Source organism: Martes martes (genome assembly GCF_963455335.1).
Source record: "Martes martes genome assembly, chromosome: 11".
Lineage (NCBI taxonomy): Eukaryota > Metazoa > Chordata > Mammalia > Carnivora > Mustelidae > Martes > Martes martes.
The window spans coordinates 67,529,420-67,548,302 of record NC_137899.1 but is presented as its reverse complement, the minus strand read 5'-3'; the positions used below and the strand labels follow the sequence as shown (position 1 = coordinate 67,548,302).

At 41.6% G+C, this 18,883-nt stretch overlaps 1 protein-coding gene across 1 annotated transcript in view; it reads left to right on the top strand.

The window, feature by feature from the left end:
* The first annotated feature begins 3,290 nt into the window (after window positions 1–3,290).
* Window positions 3,291–18,883, top strand: part of AOAH (acyloxyacyl hydrolase) — a 168,305-nt gene continuing 152,712 nt past the window's right edge. Inside the window, exon 1 of the mRNA XM_080818199.1 lies at window positions 3,291–3,842. Coding sequence (XP_080674325.1) covers window positions 3,716–3,842 — 127 coding nt within the window. The 5' untranslated portion in view covers window positions 3,291–3,715. The remainder of the gene's footprint in view (window positions 3,843–18,883) is intronic.

Below are 18,883 nucleotides of genomic sequence, written 5' to 3'. Positions count from 1 at the left end.
TCTGAATTCCATCTTTGCATCTACTTGCGTGAATTACTAAAATGGAAATCTCTTTAAATGTCCTCAGAAAATGTACAAAGCAAAGCATGATAAAATTCCAATATTACTTGAGAAGGAAAATGTTAATTGATCGTTAGCTTTAAATTTATCTAACATTTGCTATTAGGGTTTTTTTACTCACATCGTCTCTTTAATCCTAGGAATTTTCTATAATATTGGCATCATGTCCCATTTTACAGTGACATCAACTAGTCCCAGAGAGGTAGATCTGCTCACCCAAAGGCACACAGCTAAGAAACAGTGAAGCCACAGTGAAAATGTAGCCCCCCCCCAAATTCCTATCTCTTTTAATTAGCAGATGTGCAGCCTTGTTGTGGATTAATTTACTATTTCCCTAGCACAGAACAGAAAGAGGATTGACTAAAGCTAGAATAATAAGCTCTGACTGGGAAGGAGAGTGTCAGCAAAGCGTCTGGGGTTGGTGGGTCTGAACCGAGCACCACCGCAGAGAAGCAAAGAGAGGGACCCTTGGTGTTAGGAAGGGGAGAAAGTCAAAGGGAAGATATGCTTTTGTGACAGCATCAGCTTCTACAGTATCTCCTGCCAGAAGGAAAGAGAGGGACCAGAAGCAAAGAGAGGAAGCCAGAAGCAAAGAGAGGGACCCTTGGTGTCAGGAAGGGGAGAAAGTCAAAGGGAAGATATGCTTTTGTGACAGCATCAGCTTCTACAGTATCTCCTGCCATCTAGGTCTTTTTTTTCCCCCCCTGATTAAGGGACTTGCTATGAATGAGATGGCTGAGGCCAAGGCAGGTCAAAAAATAATCAGGAAGCATATTCAGACAGAACAAACCAGAACCACAGGTGCAGCATTTGGGAATCAGAAACACTCAGGCTTCTGCTACAGGGACTGTGGTTTGAAATTCCCTGAGTAAAGTAACAAAATGCTGCAAGGAAGAAATCTCATTCCTCAAAGCAGATATTGAGAAAATCCGAATTGGAGCATCTGACAGCGGGGGTCCCCTAGGGACATTGCCCAGGGTCCAGCTAGTTATTATAAGCCGCGGGCAGATCCAGGGCCTTTCAGCAAGTTGTGCAGAGATCCTAGGTCTTGCGCACTCAATGATCAATGAACAAAGGCAGCCCCGTGGGGGGAAATGAGAGAAGCCAGTCTGGGGGACACCTCGAGGAACCCCCGACTTGGTGACAGTAAGGTTGTGTTCGGGGGAATGCAGGCACATACTTTTGCTTTAACATTAGTTAGCAGAAATCACTTCCTGATTTCTATGTTCCTCTTTTGATCCTGCCCAGTAAGAACTTGACCTTCAAGCATGAAAATCACTCTGTGGAAAACCTACAATGTGTCAAGTATAACTATGACATACTGGCACAGCTGAGAAATCTCACCCCTGGAAACGGTCAAGGACTTGGTCAGCGCTGTACATCTAAGCCAGGAATTCCCAGTTTGGCCAGCCCAGAAGCCCAAGCACCCCAGGTTGTCTCAGGGCTCACTGTTCCTGCCTGGGGGGTGGGGGGTGGTTGTAGGCAGAACTGCAGGCTTTACACACACATTGACCAAGGCTGAAAACTTGCATACAGCATTACGCTGAGAAATTCCTCTCACCCCGAGAGGCCTGCTTGCAGCCTGCTCACAGCTATAAATCTAGACCAAAAGGACCTCAGGAGGCCCAGAGTCGATGCCAAGTGCTCTTCTGGAAGCTGCCGAAAGATTCCTCACCTACCTATGTGTTAGCAGACGAAACTGTGCATTCCTGGAGTGTTGCCCAGTACACAGAAGGCATTCAATAGATGCTGCCTTCTCCAACCCATGCCGTTTCCCCACACCTTGGCCTGCATCTTGTGCGGGTGTCTTATCCCTCTCTCCAAGGCTGGCCTGGGGTGCAGATTTCATCACACTCCTGCTGGAATCATAACCAAAGCTTTGATTTACTAAGAACTGTCTTCTTGCCAGGTACACTGCTTTATAGTTGGGTTACATCATCTATGTTAGTCCTTCCAGCAACCCTGTAGGACAAATATTATTACTATTCCAATATAAATGAGGAAACTGAAGCATTTAAAGGTTATATTTGGACATTTTTGTCTTTGCAGTATAAGCTCTTAATCATTCCATTATGTGGCCTCTCCAGGAAGTCTCTAGAACTTCTCTAGGCCCTGCCCTCTGTGGTGACCTATGACCTGGTGACCTCCAGAGCTTTCCTTGGTCACAGGGTCAGGGACCTTGAGGACCAGCCTCAAGGGAAATCACAGTTCCATGGTGACCAAGGTCATCCATGGCATCTGTTGGTCCAACCTGTCCTGGGACATAAGCAGGAGAACATTCTGGCATATGATGTCTCTGCTGCAGATTCAGAGATTTGACCAATTGGCATTTATTAAACTAGTGCTTACCAAGAAATCTTCAAACCATAAAAACTAGTATTTCCTACATCCTGGAAAGAATACAACTCTAAAATTCTGCCTGCTATTTTAATTGTTATTTCTTAAGTAAAAGCAGGAAGAGGAGAAGGAAAGCTCTCTACCAAGTCTCATAGCTTTCATAATATTTCACGCATTTTATAATAAGCTTTCCTCAGAGCCTAAACAAAGGGGAATAAAAACTGCAGGATCTCCCAGGCTTATCTAGATGGTGGGACTTTGGCCCAATCCCCTTATCTTGCCTGAGAATGGCAATGACTTTGCTGTATCCTATTTCAAAGCAAAGCACTTAGATTATATGTCTCTTCTCTATCTATGATCTGGTTCCATTCCCCCCCAACCCAGAAAAACAGTATTTGGGTCTCATCTTCAAAACAGAAAATTGGTCTCTTAAAAGTGAACAAATCATCTACAGGTGGGGAATATAAACATGTTTTGAAATTCTGGAGAAAAGAGATGCATCACACACAGTCAAGTAAATATGAAGAGGTTAATTCCAGCACATCCTTTTTCTCATTAGATTTAAAATCCAGCCGTGCTGAGTGCTCATTCCTGTCTACATTGCTTTTTCCCTGCCTACTAGACTGAAGGCCCAGAGGAAGCTTGAGGAAAAGAACGACTTGACCAGAATATTCTTCAGCCACAGAATAAGGACCTCGATCTCACCATACAAAATTATTTAGAGAAAACTAGATAACTTCTGAATAGAGCAAATTATAATCTCTAGAATGTGTAGACGCTGCTGGTCACATTGCTAAAGGGTGTGTGTTTGTGGGTTTTTTTTCCAAACCTTCAGTTTTAGTTTTGTTTCATTTTGCACAAGCGAAAGGGGAAGGGCCTCCTAACCACCCCACAGGATGATTCCGGTAAGCCTTGAGGTTCCCGTGCTTCTGACTGACTTCAGCTGGCGAGCACAGAAGGGCACGTTGTTGCCGCTGCGGCCACTTGGGTCTGTCCTTTGGCTGCAGCTTTTAACTCAGAAACCCTGCCTCCCAGAGACTCTTCGCAGCTCTTACCGGGCGCAGGCCTCTGGCTCTCGCTAGGGGTTCCGCGAGAGGAACGAGGGGGTCTGTGAGTGTTTGTATGTTTTTCTAGTCCCTTCACACTTATGAAAAGTGTGTCTATGTGAGAGTGTGGGGAGTGTGTGGTGGGGAGTGTTTCCAAGAGAGGACGCGAGAGAAGGGGAGCTTGAGCAAGAGCTTCTGTGGCCCCAGCTTTGGCGTCCCTCAGAGGGCGGCCTCTCTACACAGGCTGATCTCTCCCGGTGCACGGTCCTGAGATGAAGTCCCTCTGGAATATCCTTTTGGCGACAACTCTGTCCTTACTCCTGCCCCTTCACACATTGGCCTATCCAGCCTCTGACGACCAGCCCAGCACTGGACACTCCAAGGGCCACACTTGTGTAGGTAAGTAAGGGTTTTGTCTATTTTTCAAGTGGACGTAACAATGGGGTCAAATACTCCTCTTGGGTAGTAGATCATCTGTCTAATGACGTCATTAGCTGTGAGTTCCAGGTCGGGAGCCAGCAGCCTCACCAACAGAGAAAACCTTTGAGCCTGAGACTGAGCTTTCACATGACCGCACATAAGTACCCTACCCAGTTGCTAGTTTGAATTAGTTGTGAAAGTCCTCCACCTCGCTGGTGACTGGCACTTCTTTTTCTCTTGGGTGGGCAACCCTTAGAAGAGCCTGAAATTCTTACCTCTGTCAGAAAGATAGTGGGCAGCATCGCACAGTAGAAGGAAAATGGCCTGTGACCTCAGCATCATCTTCTATTGCTGAAGGTGGTCCTGATCCCTCCCCTCAGACTCAAGGGTAGAGGACATAGTTCCCTCCTTTCCATGGGGAGTGTTGAGGAATTTGTGGCCCTCCTCTTTGGCCATGGGGGTTCATTTGGTTTCCTATGCAAATATGGCCCCCAGAGCTCAGGGAGTCTGTTGCTGGCTAGGATTGATGATGCTTTAACACCCCTTTTCCCAGTTCACAACTTCTGGCTAACTCTGCCTGGAGTTGTTGACCTGTCCTCATGGTAAGAAGAAAGGCGAGGGCGAGAGGAGTCGGTCATGCAATCAACATTGACTTGTCACGGACTGTGCTGAGCCAGGGCCTGCTGGCCGTCCCAGCTGGGGGTCTCACTGTCTGGATGGCTCCTTGGAGAAACAGGCTCAGGCATTTGTACACAGGGGAGTTTATCGAGGTGTGTTCTTTTTTTTAAAGATTTTATTTATTTATTTATTTATTTATTTATTTATTTGACAGAGATCACAAGTAGGCAGAAAGGCAGGCAGAGATAGAGAGAGGAGAAAGCAGCCTTCCCGCCCCCCCCCCCGGAGCAGAGAGCCCAATGTGGGGCTCGATCCCAGGACCCTGAGATCATGACCTGAGCCGAAGGCAGAGACCTTAACCCACTGAGCCACCCAGGTGTCCCATCGAGGTGTGTTCTTGGGGAAATCACCACGAGGAAGGGTGAAGCAGCAGGAGTAGTTAGGAGGAAAATATGGGCTGTGCTGTAGACACACACACACGCGCGCACACACACACACACCCCCTCTGTCAATCCCACAGAGAATTCTGGAGCCAAAATGGCTCTTCAGAGTGGTCTGAGGTGGGTCTAGACTCTGGAACTGCCACACTGAGCAGTCACTGGATAGGAACCAACCCCATGGGGAGCTCCCTTGGGTGGAGGCAATGCCTTCAGAAGCACTTGGTGTGAGCCCTTCACACCAACAGTCCCAGCAACAAGGGGATGGTGGATCTCCTTAAAGGGAATCTGGGGGTGCTCTGGTTTACAGGGCCAATGTGGGACATGTCTTAGGAAGCAGTGAGGGAAGCTGGTGGTAAGAGGAGGAGCATCGTGGAGGAGGCAGGAGAAGAGAAGGGATACTGGCTAGTCTTCCACTCCTTTCTGATGAAAAGTAGGACAATATGACTTCAAGTCCACTGGCACAAAGGCACCTTCCTCGTGTCCACCCCCCACATGGTCATTGAGTGGCCACCACATGCCAGGCCCTGTGCTCTGAGTTAGAGACACAAAGGTGAATACCAATAATTTTTAAAATGTCTCTGTTCTCAGGACTTCACTACCCAGTTTAGGAAAAAAAAAAAATGAGAATCTGGACTGTAAAGATTACGGTTTTTAAGATGAAAGCCAAACTGCACTTAGTGCACATGGTGATACCCGCCTTCCCAGGAACCCTATAAACCCCAGTGTTCTTGGGAGGCCAGCAGAAAGCCCAGAAGCACAGAGCGAAGGCAAGCCACTTCAAAGCAGATAACTGCCGACCGCAAGAACCTCATCATATTCATGGAGTCGCCAGAGGAAGGTGAAAATAGAAGCTGGGTGAAAAGGAAGAGGAGTAGGGTAAAGTGTTAGAATTCTAGAAGTGTTTCCACCCAAGTGTTGCCAAAGACGGAAGCTGCAGGGGTCTCAAAGATTCCATTGTCATTACCTCTCTCTTTAAAGGTGCTGGGCAACCTTGAGAAAAGTTGGTCAGCCAGTAGGATTTCTGATCACCCAACTGAGTGGTAGGGAATCATCTTTGTTAGATGCTGGCGATATCCTAATCACCATTCCAAAATAAAATTTTCCCTTGTTCATAAAAGTATACACTGGCCTTGATTTATAAGCTCCTAATAAAATAAAATATTTAGAGTCACCTTCTCAACACATGGAAGTAGTTATGCTTTCCCATTTTTCATGCAGTTCAATTGAATTAATTGGGTTCCATCCATTTTGATGAAGATGCACTTTTAGTGATCGTAATTTGTTTCTTACTCATGAAATTTTTTTGCTGCTGGTCTGCAGCCATTCTTGCTTCTTCCTGGCATTTCTCAATGCTGCCCTCTATCTTTTCTCTGAGTTGCATCTGGGCTAGTTGGAGTGGTGCGTGGGGAAAGGAAGGGCTCTTCAGCCGTAGCAATTACATTTGTAAGTGAATAACTATGAGACTGCTAACATTTATTGAGCACATATTGTGTAATTAACATTCTTCCAAGGGATTTATATGGACTATCTCATTTAATCATTAGAATGACCTTATGGTTTATAAATCATCATTACTTCCACTGGGCAGGAGAAACAATTGAGACTCAGAGAAACAAGCAACTTGGCCAAGTTTACACAGCCAGTTAAAAACTTGCCTTAGATGTCACTGCAAGTGTGATTAATTGTGATTGTTTTTTTTTTTTCTAAGTGATTAGGTTGGGACACAGTATTTCTTCCCCACATTTTTTTAAATAAAATTTTATTTTCTAGCTTTGTCGAGATATAATTCACATATTATACATTAAAGTATAATGTTTATTTAGTATATTCATAAACTGTGTCTTGATCATCAACATTTAATTCAAGCACTTTTATCAAGCTAAAGAGAAACCCAATATTTATTAGCAGTCACTCCGTATCTCCTCGTCCCTTCAGCCCTTGAAAATCACTAGTCTCCCTTATGTCTCTAATGAACACTTCCTATAAATGGAATGGAAGGATGCATGGCTTTTTGTCATCGGCTTCTTTGACTTAGTATAAGATTTTCAAGGTTCATCCGTGCTATAGCATGCACCAGCTTCCTTTCTTCTTATGAATGAATAATATTGCATTGTCTGGATATGCCCCACATTGTTTATCTAGTCATTGTTGATGGACATAGGGTTGTTTCCAGTTCTTAGCTATTCTGAATAATTCTGCTACAGATATCCATGTACAAGGGTTTTGTGTGGACATTTGTTTTCTTTTCTTTTGGGTATATACCCAGAAGTGGAATTTCCAGGTCATATGGTAACTCAATGTTTAACGTTTTGAGGATCTGCCAGACTGTTTTCTAGAGCTGCGGCACTGTTTTACATCTCTACACTCATGAACGAGAGGGTACGAATTCCCCATAACCTCCCCAATCCCTTGTTATTACCCATCTCTCTTATTATAGTCATCCTAGAGGATATGGAGGGATACCTCATTCTAGTTTTGATGTGAATTTCCCAAAATGACGATGTTGAACATCTTTCCACGTGCTTTTGACCATTTGCATATCTCCTTCGACAAAATGTCTATTCAAGCCATTTACCCTTCTATTTTTAAGATTGTATTTGTTTATTTAGAGAGCACGAGTAGGGGGAAGAGCAGAGGGAGAGGGAGAGAGAATCTCTAGCAGACTCGATGCTGAGCACAGAGCTGGAGCCTGACGCAGGGCTAGATCCCAAGACCTTGAGATCATACCCCAAGCTGAAATTCAAAGTCAGATGCTTAACTGAATGAGCCACCCAGGTGCCCCTCAGCTGCCTGTTTTTAAATTGGGTTACTGTCTTTTTGTTGTTGAATTGTAAAAGTTATTTATATCATCTAGATATATATCCCTTATCAAATATATGATTTGTAAATATTTTCCCCCATTTTGTAGGGGTTTCTTCACTTTCTCGATGGTATCCTTGGAAGTGCAAAAGTTTTACATTTTGATGAAGTCCAGTTTATCTATTTTTTTTCTTTTGCCTGTTGTGCTTTTTGTGTCCTATCTAATCCCATATTTTTTAAAAAAAAATTATTGTTTTAACTATTATTTTCCTATTGTCATGTGCCCATCCCCTTATCCTGTTTCCTAGACATTGGGTTTTCGCAACCCCAATCATCACTCCTGGGGTTGTAAGTAGCAGGAATTAACTTGAGTTAAGCCAGGGTAAGCAAAAAGAAAAAGGAAGGAGTTTTCTTATGAGAATCCCAAGCATGAATTTTGGAACCAAAAGTCAGAAAAACAGAACTCACTCCATTTTTCTAAAAACAATGAGCCAGGATCCCAAAAATGGTGGCTGCCAGGGTCCCAGGGAGTTTTCCCTGGCCTTTTGGTACTGCTTCCATCTCTGACCTCACAGACCAGCTGGTTTTATTGCTCTAGGCCCTTTGGCCAATTATGGGCTCCCACAGTCCAGTGTTTGCCTACCATCTCTCAGCACACACAGAGATGGACTCTCCTTGCTGTTAAACCAAGAATCTGGGCCAAGTTTTAGGCCACTGAGTAAGGGGCAGGTGGCAACGAGGAGAGCCTACTGCACAGATGTGTTTGTCGGAGGCGTGGGGTGAGAAGACTGTACTCACGGAAGTGGGGAGTGCTGTGACTAGAGAGATAACTCTAAAAGAAACCACCACAGATGTGACTGAGAGATTAAGCCAATATCCCTATGTAAACAAAAACCTTAGTATCAGTCCCAGAAGTAGCCTTTGCAGTAGAGACCACAGGCAGAAGTGGAGGGCATGGGCTTAAACATATTGCAGAATCAAGCTGTGCAAAGTCCCAGTGACCCCCTCCCAGTTTACCATGATTTGTTGGCACGGAACTGTACCTCTCATTTGATCACTAAGCAAATGCTGTTTCTAACGTGCTTGAATAAGCAGTGCTCCTTCCTGCCACTTTCCAAATGTTATGGAATCAATAATAAGCCATGTTCATTTCTGCAAAACATCATTTCTCTACATGGGTGATTTAGGGGCAAAGTAATCTTTATGTTTCTAAATCACTGACATTTTAAATTATTTCATTGAGTTTTGAGGGTTTTTAAAAATTTTTATTTTATAAAGCACAATGTGGTGCTTAGGAAACCTTCTAAAAGGTTAAAAAAAAAAAAAACAAAGAAAAAAAAAAACAAAAAAGACACCACCTTTCTTCCCCCTCATGCATGTTTGGTTAAACATACAAAACATCTTCAGAGTCCATTAACCCCCATTTCCCCACACCCCACCCCCGGCATCCCACACAGAGTGGTCAGAGATGACTTTTTAGTTTGAATGATGAAGAGAAAGTGGTGAGTGGTAAGATGACAGGGTCACTGACAAAAATAGGGAAGATTTAGACAGAGCTGGCAAAAAGTTTGAAAGTTTATGATCGCGATCTTATATCCAGAAATTTCATTTTCCCTTTTTCTTGTAACTGAACACTTGTTGCTAAGCCACCACTGTTGCAGCTAACAGAAAACTCTTCATGTTACCCCTTCTGTGTTTACATTTAGTAGCCCTCTCCCTCCCTCACCAGGGTTCTCTTCTTTCCTCTTTGAGGGTTGGTCTCAGTTCTGAGGGCGGGCTTATGTACCCCTCTGCCATTTAAGTTCTCAGCCTCTGAATGCACGCCTCTGTCCCCAGCCCTGACAGCTCCCCTGTGGGGTCTCCCGGCTGCTGTAGCTCCGGGGCTTGTCTCAGCAACACAGTCAAGTCACTCTCGGGGCCTGCAGCTCACATCCACCTTACCAGGTCCTGCAGACCAAGCTACTCTAACAGGTCACCACCTTCCCAGGTCCTGCAGACCGAGCTACTCTAACAGGTCACCCCCTGGCTCCCCGCTGAAGCTCCCGTACTTTGTCCCCCACATTTCACACCTTTTCCTCTCTTTAATTCCCCTACTTTTATTTTCAAATTCTAGAATTTAACTCCAACCTTAACACAAATGGTAGGTTTCTGATCATCTCAACTTTCACTCCGTCTTCGTTTTTTTCCTGGATTGTTCTGGGCTCACAACTCTGAAGAGGAAAGACCACAAAGACAGTCTAGAGAGAGAGAGAGTCGCAACTTTGGGGAAAGGTCACCAAGTGAGCAAAACTGAAAGAACTCAAGTTAACAGTATGCTTTTCTTCAGGAAGACTATGAATAAATTTTGGGGAGGAGGGTGAAACTAGATCATAGATCAAATGTACTACGGGAAAGAGGAAAGAAAAGAATGTTACAAAGCATTAAGTGGAGTAAAATCCCTGTAAAGTTATGCTGTGTCCGTCTGTCTGTTTGCACAGCTGTTTATTAGCTTCCGCATATGTGGATGACCTGCCCTTGCCAGTCAAAACACAAGATGATCAAAGAGATAAACAAGACAAGACCCAACTATATTCTGTCTCCTGGAGACGCACTTTAGATTCAAAGACAAATAGATTGAAAGTAAGATAGTTGGAGTAAATAAAACATTATCAGACAAAATATACTTTAAGATATGAAACAATCCTGGGGTGCCTGGGTGGCTCAGTCAATGCAGTGTCCAACTCTTGATTTCGGCTCAGGTCATGATCTCAGGGTCATGGGATCAAGCCCTACATCAGGCTCTGTACTAAGTGGAACCTGCTTGGGATTCTTTCTCTCCCTCACCCTCTGTCCCTCCCCTGCTCATGGTCTCTCTCTCTCTTAAAAAAAAAAAAAAAAGAAAAAAGAAAAGGAAAAGGAAAAGGAAATAATCCTAAGACAAAGAGAAAGGTATCTTCCATAATGATAAACAGGTCAATACATCAAGAAAGAAGTAACAATTGTAAATGTGCATATACTTAATAACAGAGCCCCCAAAAACAAAAATTTAAAAATTTAATTAAAAAATTCAAAAGAAAAGCAGATAGTTCAACAAGTACAGTTGAAAATGTCAATGCTCCTCCCTCTGTAACTGATAGAACAAGGGGACAAGTCAGTAAGGATATAGAAGACCTGAACAACACTTAACAACTAACTTGACCCAACTAACATCTATAGAACATTCCATTCAACTACAGAAAAGTACACATTATTTTTTAACTATACATGGCACATTGTCCTCTATGGACCATATACTAGACAATAAGACAAGTATCAATCCATTTTTAAAATCTGAAATCACACAAACATTTATCCAGTTAAATTAAGAATCAACAACAAGAAGAAATCTGGAAGGAAAAAAAAAAACAATGTGCACAAATTTTAAAAAATAGATAAAAGAGGAAATCAGAGAAATTAGAAAATAGTTCAGCTTAAAAGAGAATACAATATACCAAATTTTATGGAATGTAGCTATACCGGTGCTTAGAGGAAAATTTAAAACTTTAAATACTTATGCTACAAGAAAAATCCAAAATTGACAAAAATCTTTGACAAAATATTGACAAACTGAATCCAGCAACATATAAAAAGAATTATACACCATGACCAACTGGGATTTATCCTAGATATGTATGATGGTATTAACATCTGAAAATCAATTAATGGAATATACTGAATTAGTAGAGGCTGTAACTACATTAGCATCCCCAAAAGAAAGAGAAACATGATTTGACAAAATCTATCACCTATCCATGTCAGAAACACTCAATAAATTATAAAAAGGAACTTTCTTAACCTGATAAAGGGCATCTTTGAGAACCCTACTGCCAGTTTCATACTTAATGATAAAAGACTGAATGCTTTCGTCCTAAGATCAGGAACATAGGAAGGATGTCCACTCTCACCACGTTCAATTTTTATTGAAAATTCTAATCAGTTTAATAAAGAAATAAAAATAATAGAAGTCTGCAAATTGGAAAGGAATGGGTAAGACCGTCTCTATTTTCAGACAGCATGATCCTGAATAGAAAATCCTGAGGTATCTAAATAAAACGACTATATTGAGTAGGAAAGTTTAATAAGATTGCAGGATTTAAGAGTAATATAAAAACCAATTATATTTGTTTATATTAACAACAAATTCTCAAGAATTGAAACTGAGGAAAAAATTCCATTCACGATATACTAAAAAATATGTAAGAATAAATTTAACAAAAGGAATGCAACACTGAAAACTAAAAACCATTGCTGAGAGAAATGAAAGTGTGCTTTACAGAAATGGAGAGCAGCATCATGGTAATGGATTGGAAGACAGTGGTGTTAAGATAGCAGTACTCCCCAAACTGACCTATACACTAAACACACTTCCAATCAAAATCCTAACATCTTTTTTTGGTAAAGATTGGCAAACTGATCCTAAAATTTAATGAAAACACAAAGAAACCAGAATATCCCAAAATTTAGAAAACCACTGTTGGAAAAGTGATATATCTGATTTCCTGAGAAGTGATATATCTGATTTCAAAATCACACACAATTATGACTCAAAATAGATCTTAGGTCTCAAGATAAGAGCTAAGACTATGAAACTTCTAGAAAATGTAGAAGAAAATCTTTGTGACTTTGGATTTAAAGATTCTTAAATATGACATCAAAAGGGCTATATGAAAATTCTATATATAATAAATATATGTTATATATAAACATACATGTTATATATAAATATATATGTTATACATAATAAAAATAATAAATTTACAAATTTATTAAATTTAAACATTTTTGCTCTCCAGGAAATATCATTAGAAAGTGAAAGGGATACTGTGGAAAAATATGTACAAATCATATAGACTACAATACAGCAGTGATTATTTTAATAAATGTTATTGACAATGTTCACTTTCAATATCCCATATTTTAATATATTCAGTGTGACACTTAGAAGCCTATAGATTTCAAGGTTCAACTGGTCTGGAATAGAATGACTTAGCCAGTTAACAGTGCAATTCCTGTTTGTGTAAAAGGCCTTTGATATGTCCTTTAACTTCTCTGAGCCTCATATTTCTCATCAATAAAATGTAGCAATCTGTAAAAAGTAACAATCCCTTGAGGAAGAGGATTAACTGAGACACAGTGTGCAAAAACACCCAGCAGGGAGCTGAAGGTATTCTAGAAAATGTCATTTCATGTTTTCCTAGAGCTTAGTAGGGTAAAGGGCAACTATTAAAAAGCTTAGTCAATGAGAAATTATTTGATAAAATACAATTTGTTGTTTTTTCTAATTGTAGAGGAGTATGTGGCTTTCAGGGATATTTTAGAAAATACCGAAGAAGTTTTTTAAATAATAAAATCAGCTGTGGGGTGCATGAATGGCTCAGTTGGTTCAACATCTGACTTCAGCTCAGGTCATGATCTTAGTGTCCTGGGATCCAGCCCTGCGTCGAGCCCTGTGTCCAGCTCTGTACTCAGCAGGGAGTCTACTTGTCCCTCTGTCCCTTCCCCTTCTCATGCTCTCTCTCTCTCTCAAATAAATAAATAAAATCATTAAAAAAAAAAGAATAAAATCAACTGTAAGCCCAAAATCCAGATGAACACTATTGATATTTTGTTATATTTCCTTTCAAAATTGTCTAGGTATGTATTTATGGGGTTCGGATCTTATTTTATTGTTTTGTTTGATTTCTAAATCTGGGTGGCTAAGAAGACAATCTAAAATCAAACACTTTTTTTCAACAAAACGTTTGTAAGAACTTTTGTAGTTGTAAGTCTTTTTTAGCAGGTGGAAATTTTTCAAGTTAAAAAGTAGGTTTGTACATAAAAACTGTTGGGCATGGTCAAAGATGATCTATTATTTCTATCTATCCAAACATCATCTATCTTCCCATCTATCCCTCCATCCATTATCAGTCTATCCTTCTTTCCACTCATCCATCTGTCTACTCACCTACCCACCCACTCACCCTTTCATCCCTCTATTTTTCTATTCATCTATCTTCTATCTCTAAGTATCTATTTTAGAATTCAAACACAGAAATGAAAGGAAAAATGAAGCCATATGTTTTCTGAAAGATAATCTGATTAGTTCATGGCATAAATGATAAGGTCTGACTTTGCCATTTTGGATTACACAGAGGACATGTCTCATAACATGATGAACTAAATCCGCAGCTCCAACTTCAACAAAGATATATATGAAGTAGGCATTAAGATAAAAGATTATACTTAAAATATTATGTGGGCAAAAGTATATTGAAATGAATAATATTTCAACTTCCCAATTCTTTCTGAGTATATTAAGTTCTAACAAGGGCTCTCTAGGTGAATTGTAATGGGTATAATTAAAAGGAGAGTCTTACTAAAACTATTTTCTTATTTTAATATACTTCCCAGAAATTGAGAAAAAGAAAGACTCCATTGATTAGATAACAACTGTTTTTGCAAGTCAGGTGGTTTCTAGTTCTTTGCTTTCAACACAATTGAAGGGGTAGTTAATGGAGTTGTCAGGTGATGGATCATTTGGAATAATTTCCAACGATAGATCACTTTAAGATTTTTGACATTTAACTCAGAAGAAGTAACAGAATTGAGGGACATCACTTTATCAAAAGTCCTCCCATTTCCATTTACTTAAGCAAACATGTTTTCTCAGCACCTACCTCTTTAATAATGAAAAATAGAAATAGACATGATATGGAGTTGCCATTCTTCAACAGATATAAGTACTAATCAAAAAGACTAATCATCTCCTTAAGAAGTACAATTCCAGTAAAATTTTACTTTTGTTATTTAGGAATTGTTTATCAAATTGGCAATACATATTGTTTAGAAAAGTTAATTTTACTAATAATGAGAACTCTATCCAGAAGAATTTTTTTAATACTTAGAGTTATATTCACAGGAAACTAAAATTTTCATTTAAATTTTATTCATATTTTTAGTGTTAAGAGGTATAACAGTGTGATCAATAAAATACTTTCAACCATAAAAATATATTACATTGGGATAAAATTCTATAGTGGAAGAAAAATTCAAGGAAGTAGACTTTTTATTGAAATATGAATTCAAGGGAGGGATTATCAACATAAATTTCTCACTGTGAAAGAAGAGTTTGAGCTTATATTTTTTTCCAGTGGTTGTGAGTAGGTATAAATCACTATAGTATTTAGATTCCTTTGGATACATAGAGATTAATGTATGATTCCTACTATAATATTTATAGTCTGCCTAGAATTATACTCTCTGCAACTATGTAAATTAATATCCATTAATAATACTTTAACACCCATTAAAATGTGGAAGGGGTACATAGTTTTTCAAATTTCCTTTGGGGGGTACAAAGCAAAATATTTGACACCACTGGTGTATAATCTAGATTCTAGAGCATTCAGAGCCCATGCACTGCAGTGTGCCCTTCAAGGCACTTCAAGATGGGATCTCTTCCTATCTCTCTCACTCTGTCTTTCCCACAGACCCTGGGAACGCCCAACTCTTCTCTTTCTCACATCCAAGGCTTTATAAAGGCTACACCTCTCTCCTTGAAGCCCTTTTCTGCCTTTTCCTGTTGAATGAGGTCCCCCTATTTTCCAACACTCAACTTCTGCAGGAAACTGTCCCCAGTTCCTCAAGGCAGAGTGCGTTTCTTCCTCCTCTGTGCTTCCAAAGCATTAACAGGTCCCTGAACCGTAGTGCTTACAGGCTGCCAGGACTAGACTGTCTTTCTAGTCTTCGGGCTGCCCTCCTGGTCCGTGATTTCTCTTATTCACGTTTGTATCCTAAGCCTCTGAGCACATAGCAGGTGCTCATAAGTATGCATTGAGTTAATAACAAGATGGGATGGCTCCTGTGTCTGCACTCTCATTTCTTGATCATTAGCTTTTTATATATTGCTAAAGTAGCCCAGCCCGCCATCCTGCATCTCTCAGCACTGTTTGCTTATTTCTTCTCTTCACCATTGCTTGCGCTCTGCTCTGCCCTGAGTGTGCTCAGCCTCTCACGAGGAAATGGCCCTCTCTTGCTGCCAATGTTCTTGTGAATGTTAGAGTTTGGAACTCACTGAGCACTTTCTCATAAAGATGGTGTTCTAGGTGATGGTCAGGTTAGAGCCTGACAGAGCCTGATCAGCCCAAATGGAGTGAAAATACTAGCTATCGGCAATAAAAGCACAATTCAGCCATAGAAAAGTAAAAATGCTATTGATACTGCAATATGTTTTTCAAAGAAGTTTTCTGAGTTTCTATTTTAAAGATTTTTTTTTTTTATTTGACAGACAGAGATCACAAGTAGGCAGAGAGGCAGGCGGGGGGGAAGCAGGCTCCCTGCTAAAGTAGACAGCCCAATGCGGGGCTCGATCCCAGGACATCATGACCTGAGCCGAAGGCAGAGGCTTTAACCCACTAAGCCACCCAGGCGCCCCTCTGAGTTTCTATTTTAAAAAGAGTCACAGAGAATATGTCTTTGCCCTATGGTCTCAGCAGCTGGAACAGAAACTGTGCGTTTTTATGTGCTGGATTGCTTAAACCTCACAACGCTTTTAACTGGTGTGTCAGATAGCCTGTGCTGAGTTTACAAACCACTCCACACTTGTACAACAGTCGTTCATTAGCTTACAGTTCTGTGGGCTGGCAATTGGGGGCTGGGCACAGCTGGGGGGTCCTCCCGCTTGTATCCCCTCAACTCACTCCCGCTGCTGTATTCAGGTGGTAGAGGGGAGATGACGGGGGCTGCATGTTCTAGAATGGGCTCGTTCACAAATCTAGTAGTTGGCCAGCTGTTGGCCGGGGCACCTTGATTTCCCTTCCTGTGGCCTCTCCAGCAGGCTGGCTCCAGCTCACAGCTAGACAGTTCTAAGAGGGCAAAAGCGGAAGCTGCAAGGCCTCTGAAGGTCTGGATTCAGACCCGACATGCTGTCATTTCCTCCACGGTCCACGGACCAAAGCAGGTTAAAAGGCCAGGTTCATTTGGAAGACTGGGAAGTAGGTCACCCCTCTCCGTGGGAAGAAGTGCAAAACGGTGGCAGCCATGTTTAGTGTACTGCACAAATGGGTGTTATTATCCCATTTGGTGGGTGCCAAAATCTGGGTTCAGAGAGATTAACCACCCTACCAAATACATCAGCTCGTAAGTCATAGAAGCAAGATGTGAGCCCAGGTCTGTCTGGCCCCCCCACATTCTTCTACTCTCTCCTAGTACATAACATCTCCCTTATCTTCCCTCTCTTCCATTCTCTTTTCTTCCCTGCCCACCTCTCCCTCCCTGGGTGATGTGCTATCATCTCCGGCTTAGTAACTAATAGCTTAGGGAAACTAGACTGAGAGTAGGATAATTGTAAGTGATCATTTTCATACCTTTCTTTCTTATTTCCCTTTCTTTTCACCAATATGAGAAATAATGTAAACATGTAAAGCCATGTCCTCTGCTCCCACCCAAGCAGGGAAATCTGAGGAGAACAGAATGGATGGGGCACTGTGGGGGTAGGTGGGATGTACAAAGTCACATAGGTCCAACAGGAATTCAGGGGCTGAGGTGTGGTGTGACTCCCAGACCTATGCTCTGCCCCTCCCTGGGCCCAAACCAGGAACAAAGGAGTCAATTTCGATTCTCACTTTTCCTCCCACTTTTTTCCATCATACATCACTTCATTAATAAATTGTATCAGGTGAACCTCCACAGTAGATCCCAAATCTGTCTGTTTTCCTGTCTCCCCTGTGACCTGTTACTCTTTGTGATCCACCGTCATCTCTCTCCAGGACCAAAATGGCCTCCTACTTCATCTCTCTGCTCCAACCTTTGTCCCCTAAGGCCCTTTCTCCCCATGACATTCAGCATGATAATTTAAAGACATAGATCAGATAGCAGCAGCCCCTTCAAACAAAACCCAGCCATGGCTCCCCATCGCTCTCTGGAAAAATCCCTGGCTCTTTTGCAATCTACAGATCCCTTGAACCTGGCCCCTTCCTTTCCCTGCACCTCATCTTTCACCACTGGGTTCTGGCTTTCCTAGTTTTATGCCATGAAGTGGCCATCAGCAGCCCCCACCTCTTACAAAACTTGTCCCAGCTCCTCATGACCCTTTCTATTATATTAGTCATTTTGTGTGTGTGTGTGTGTGTGTGTGTGTGTGTATTCTACAAAGAAGCCTTCTCTATTGGCTCTAGCTAAGGTTTATAACACCCGCATCCTCATTACCCTCTGCTAATTCACCCTGTTCTTTTTCTTTTTAGCACCTAAAATTATTTATAATTCTGTGTTTGTTTACTTGTTTACAATCACTATTCTCTAACAGAGTATAATCTCTAAGAGGGCAGGAACTCTGTCAGTTTGTTTCCAGCATGTACTAGGAGCCCAGCACAGTGCCTCCATCTAGAAGGAACTCAATGCATACTCTGTTCCAGTCCCAGCTGGTTACTTGGCAAGGTATGCTAACCTCTCCAAGCCTCTGTCCACTAGTCTGTAAAATGAGAGCAATAATTCCTACATCTAGGAGTTGTTGTGAAGTTTGAATGAAATGATAATGTATGCAAAACACTTCAAAAACTGTAGGGCAGGGACACCTGAGTGGTTCAGTTGGTTAAGCGTCTACCTTCAACTCAGCTCACGATCCGCAGTCCAAGGATGGAAGTTCCCTGCTCCACGGAGAGTCTGCTTCTCTCTCTGCCTCTCGCCCCACTCATGCTCTCTTTCTCTCTCTCTCTCTCACTCTCTCAGATAAATAAAATCTTAAAACAACAACAACAACAACATGTAGGGCACATGCTAGCCATGTGACAAGTTATTTATGCCCCCATTTAGGGTCAAAAAGGTAGTAGAGTCATGCTGACCCTGGCTCTGACAAGTGCCAAGTGCTTTCCAGGCTTTTCCATGAAGTGTGGACTTCAGACAAGTGGGAAATCTTTTAGCCTGCTCTCCACAGTGCCTGCATTTCCAGCCAGCATGGATATGATTATAATTAGAGTTGCAAGACTCCTGTTTCATTTCAAAAGGATTCTGAGTATAGTATGCAACCTACCTCCAGTATGTGTCCAGAAGCAGATCCCTTTGGCAGGTGTTCTCATTTGGGCCTGTTCTCATCTTCTCCTACAATATCAGGAGTGTCTGTTTCGATTACCCTCCTTAGTCTCAGATGCCATGTGAGAAGAGATTTGCCAT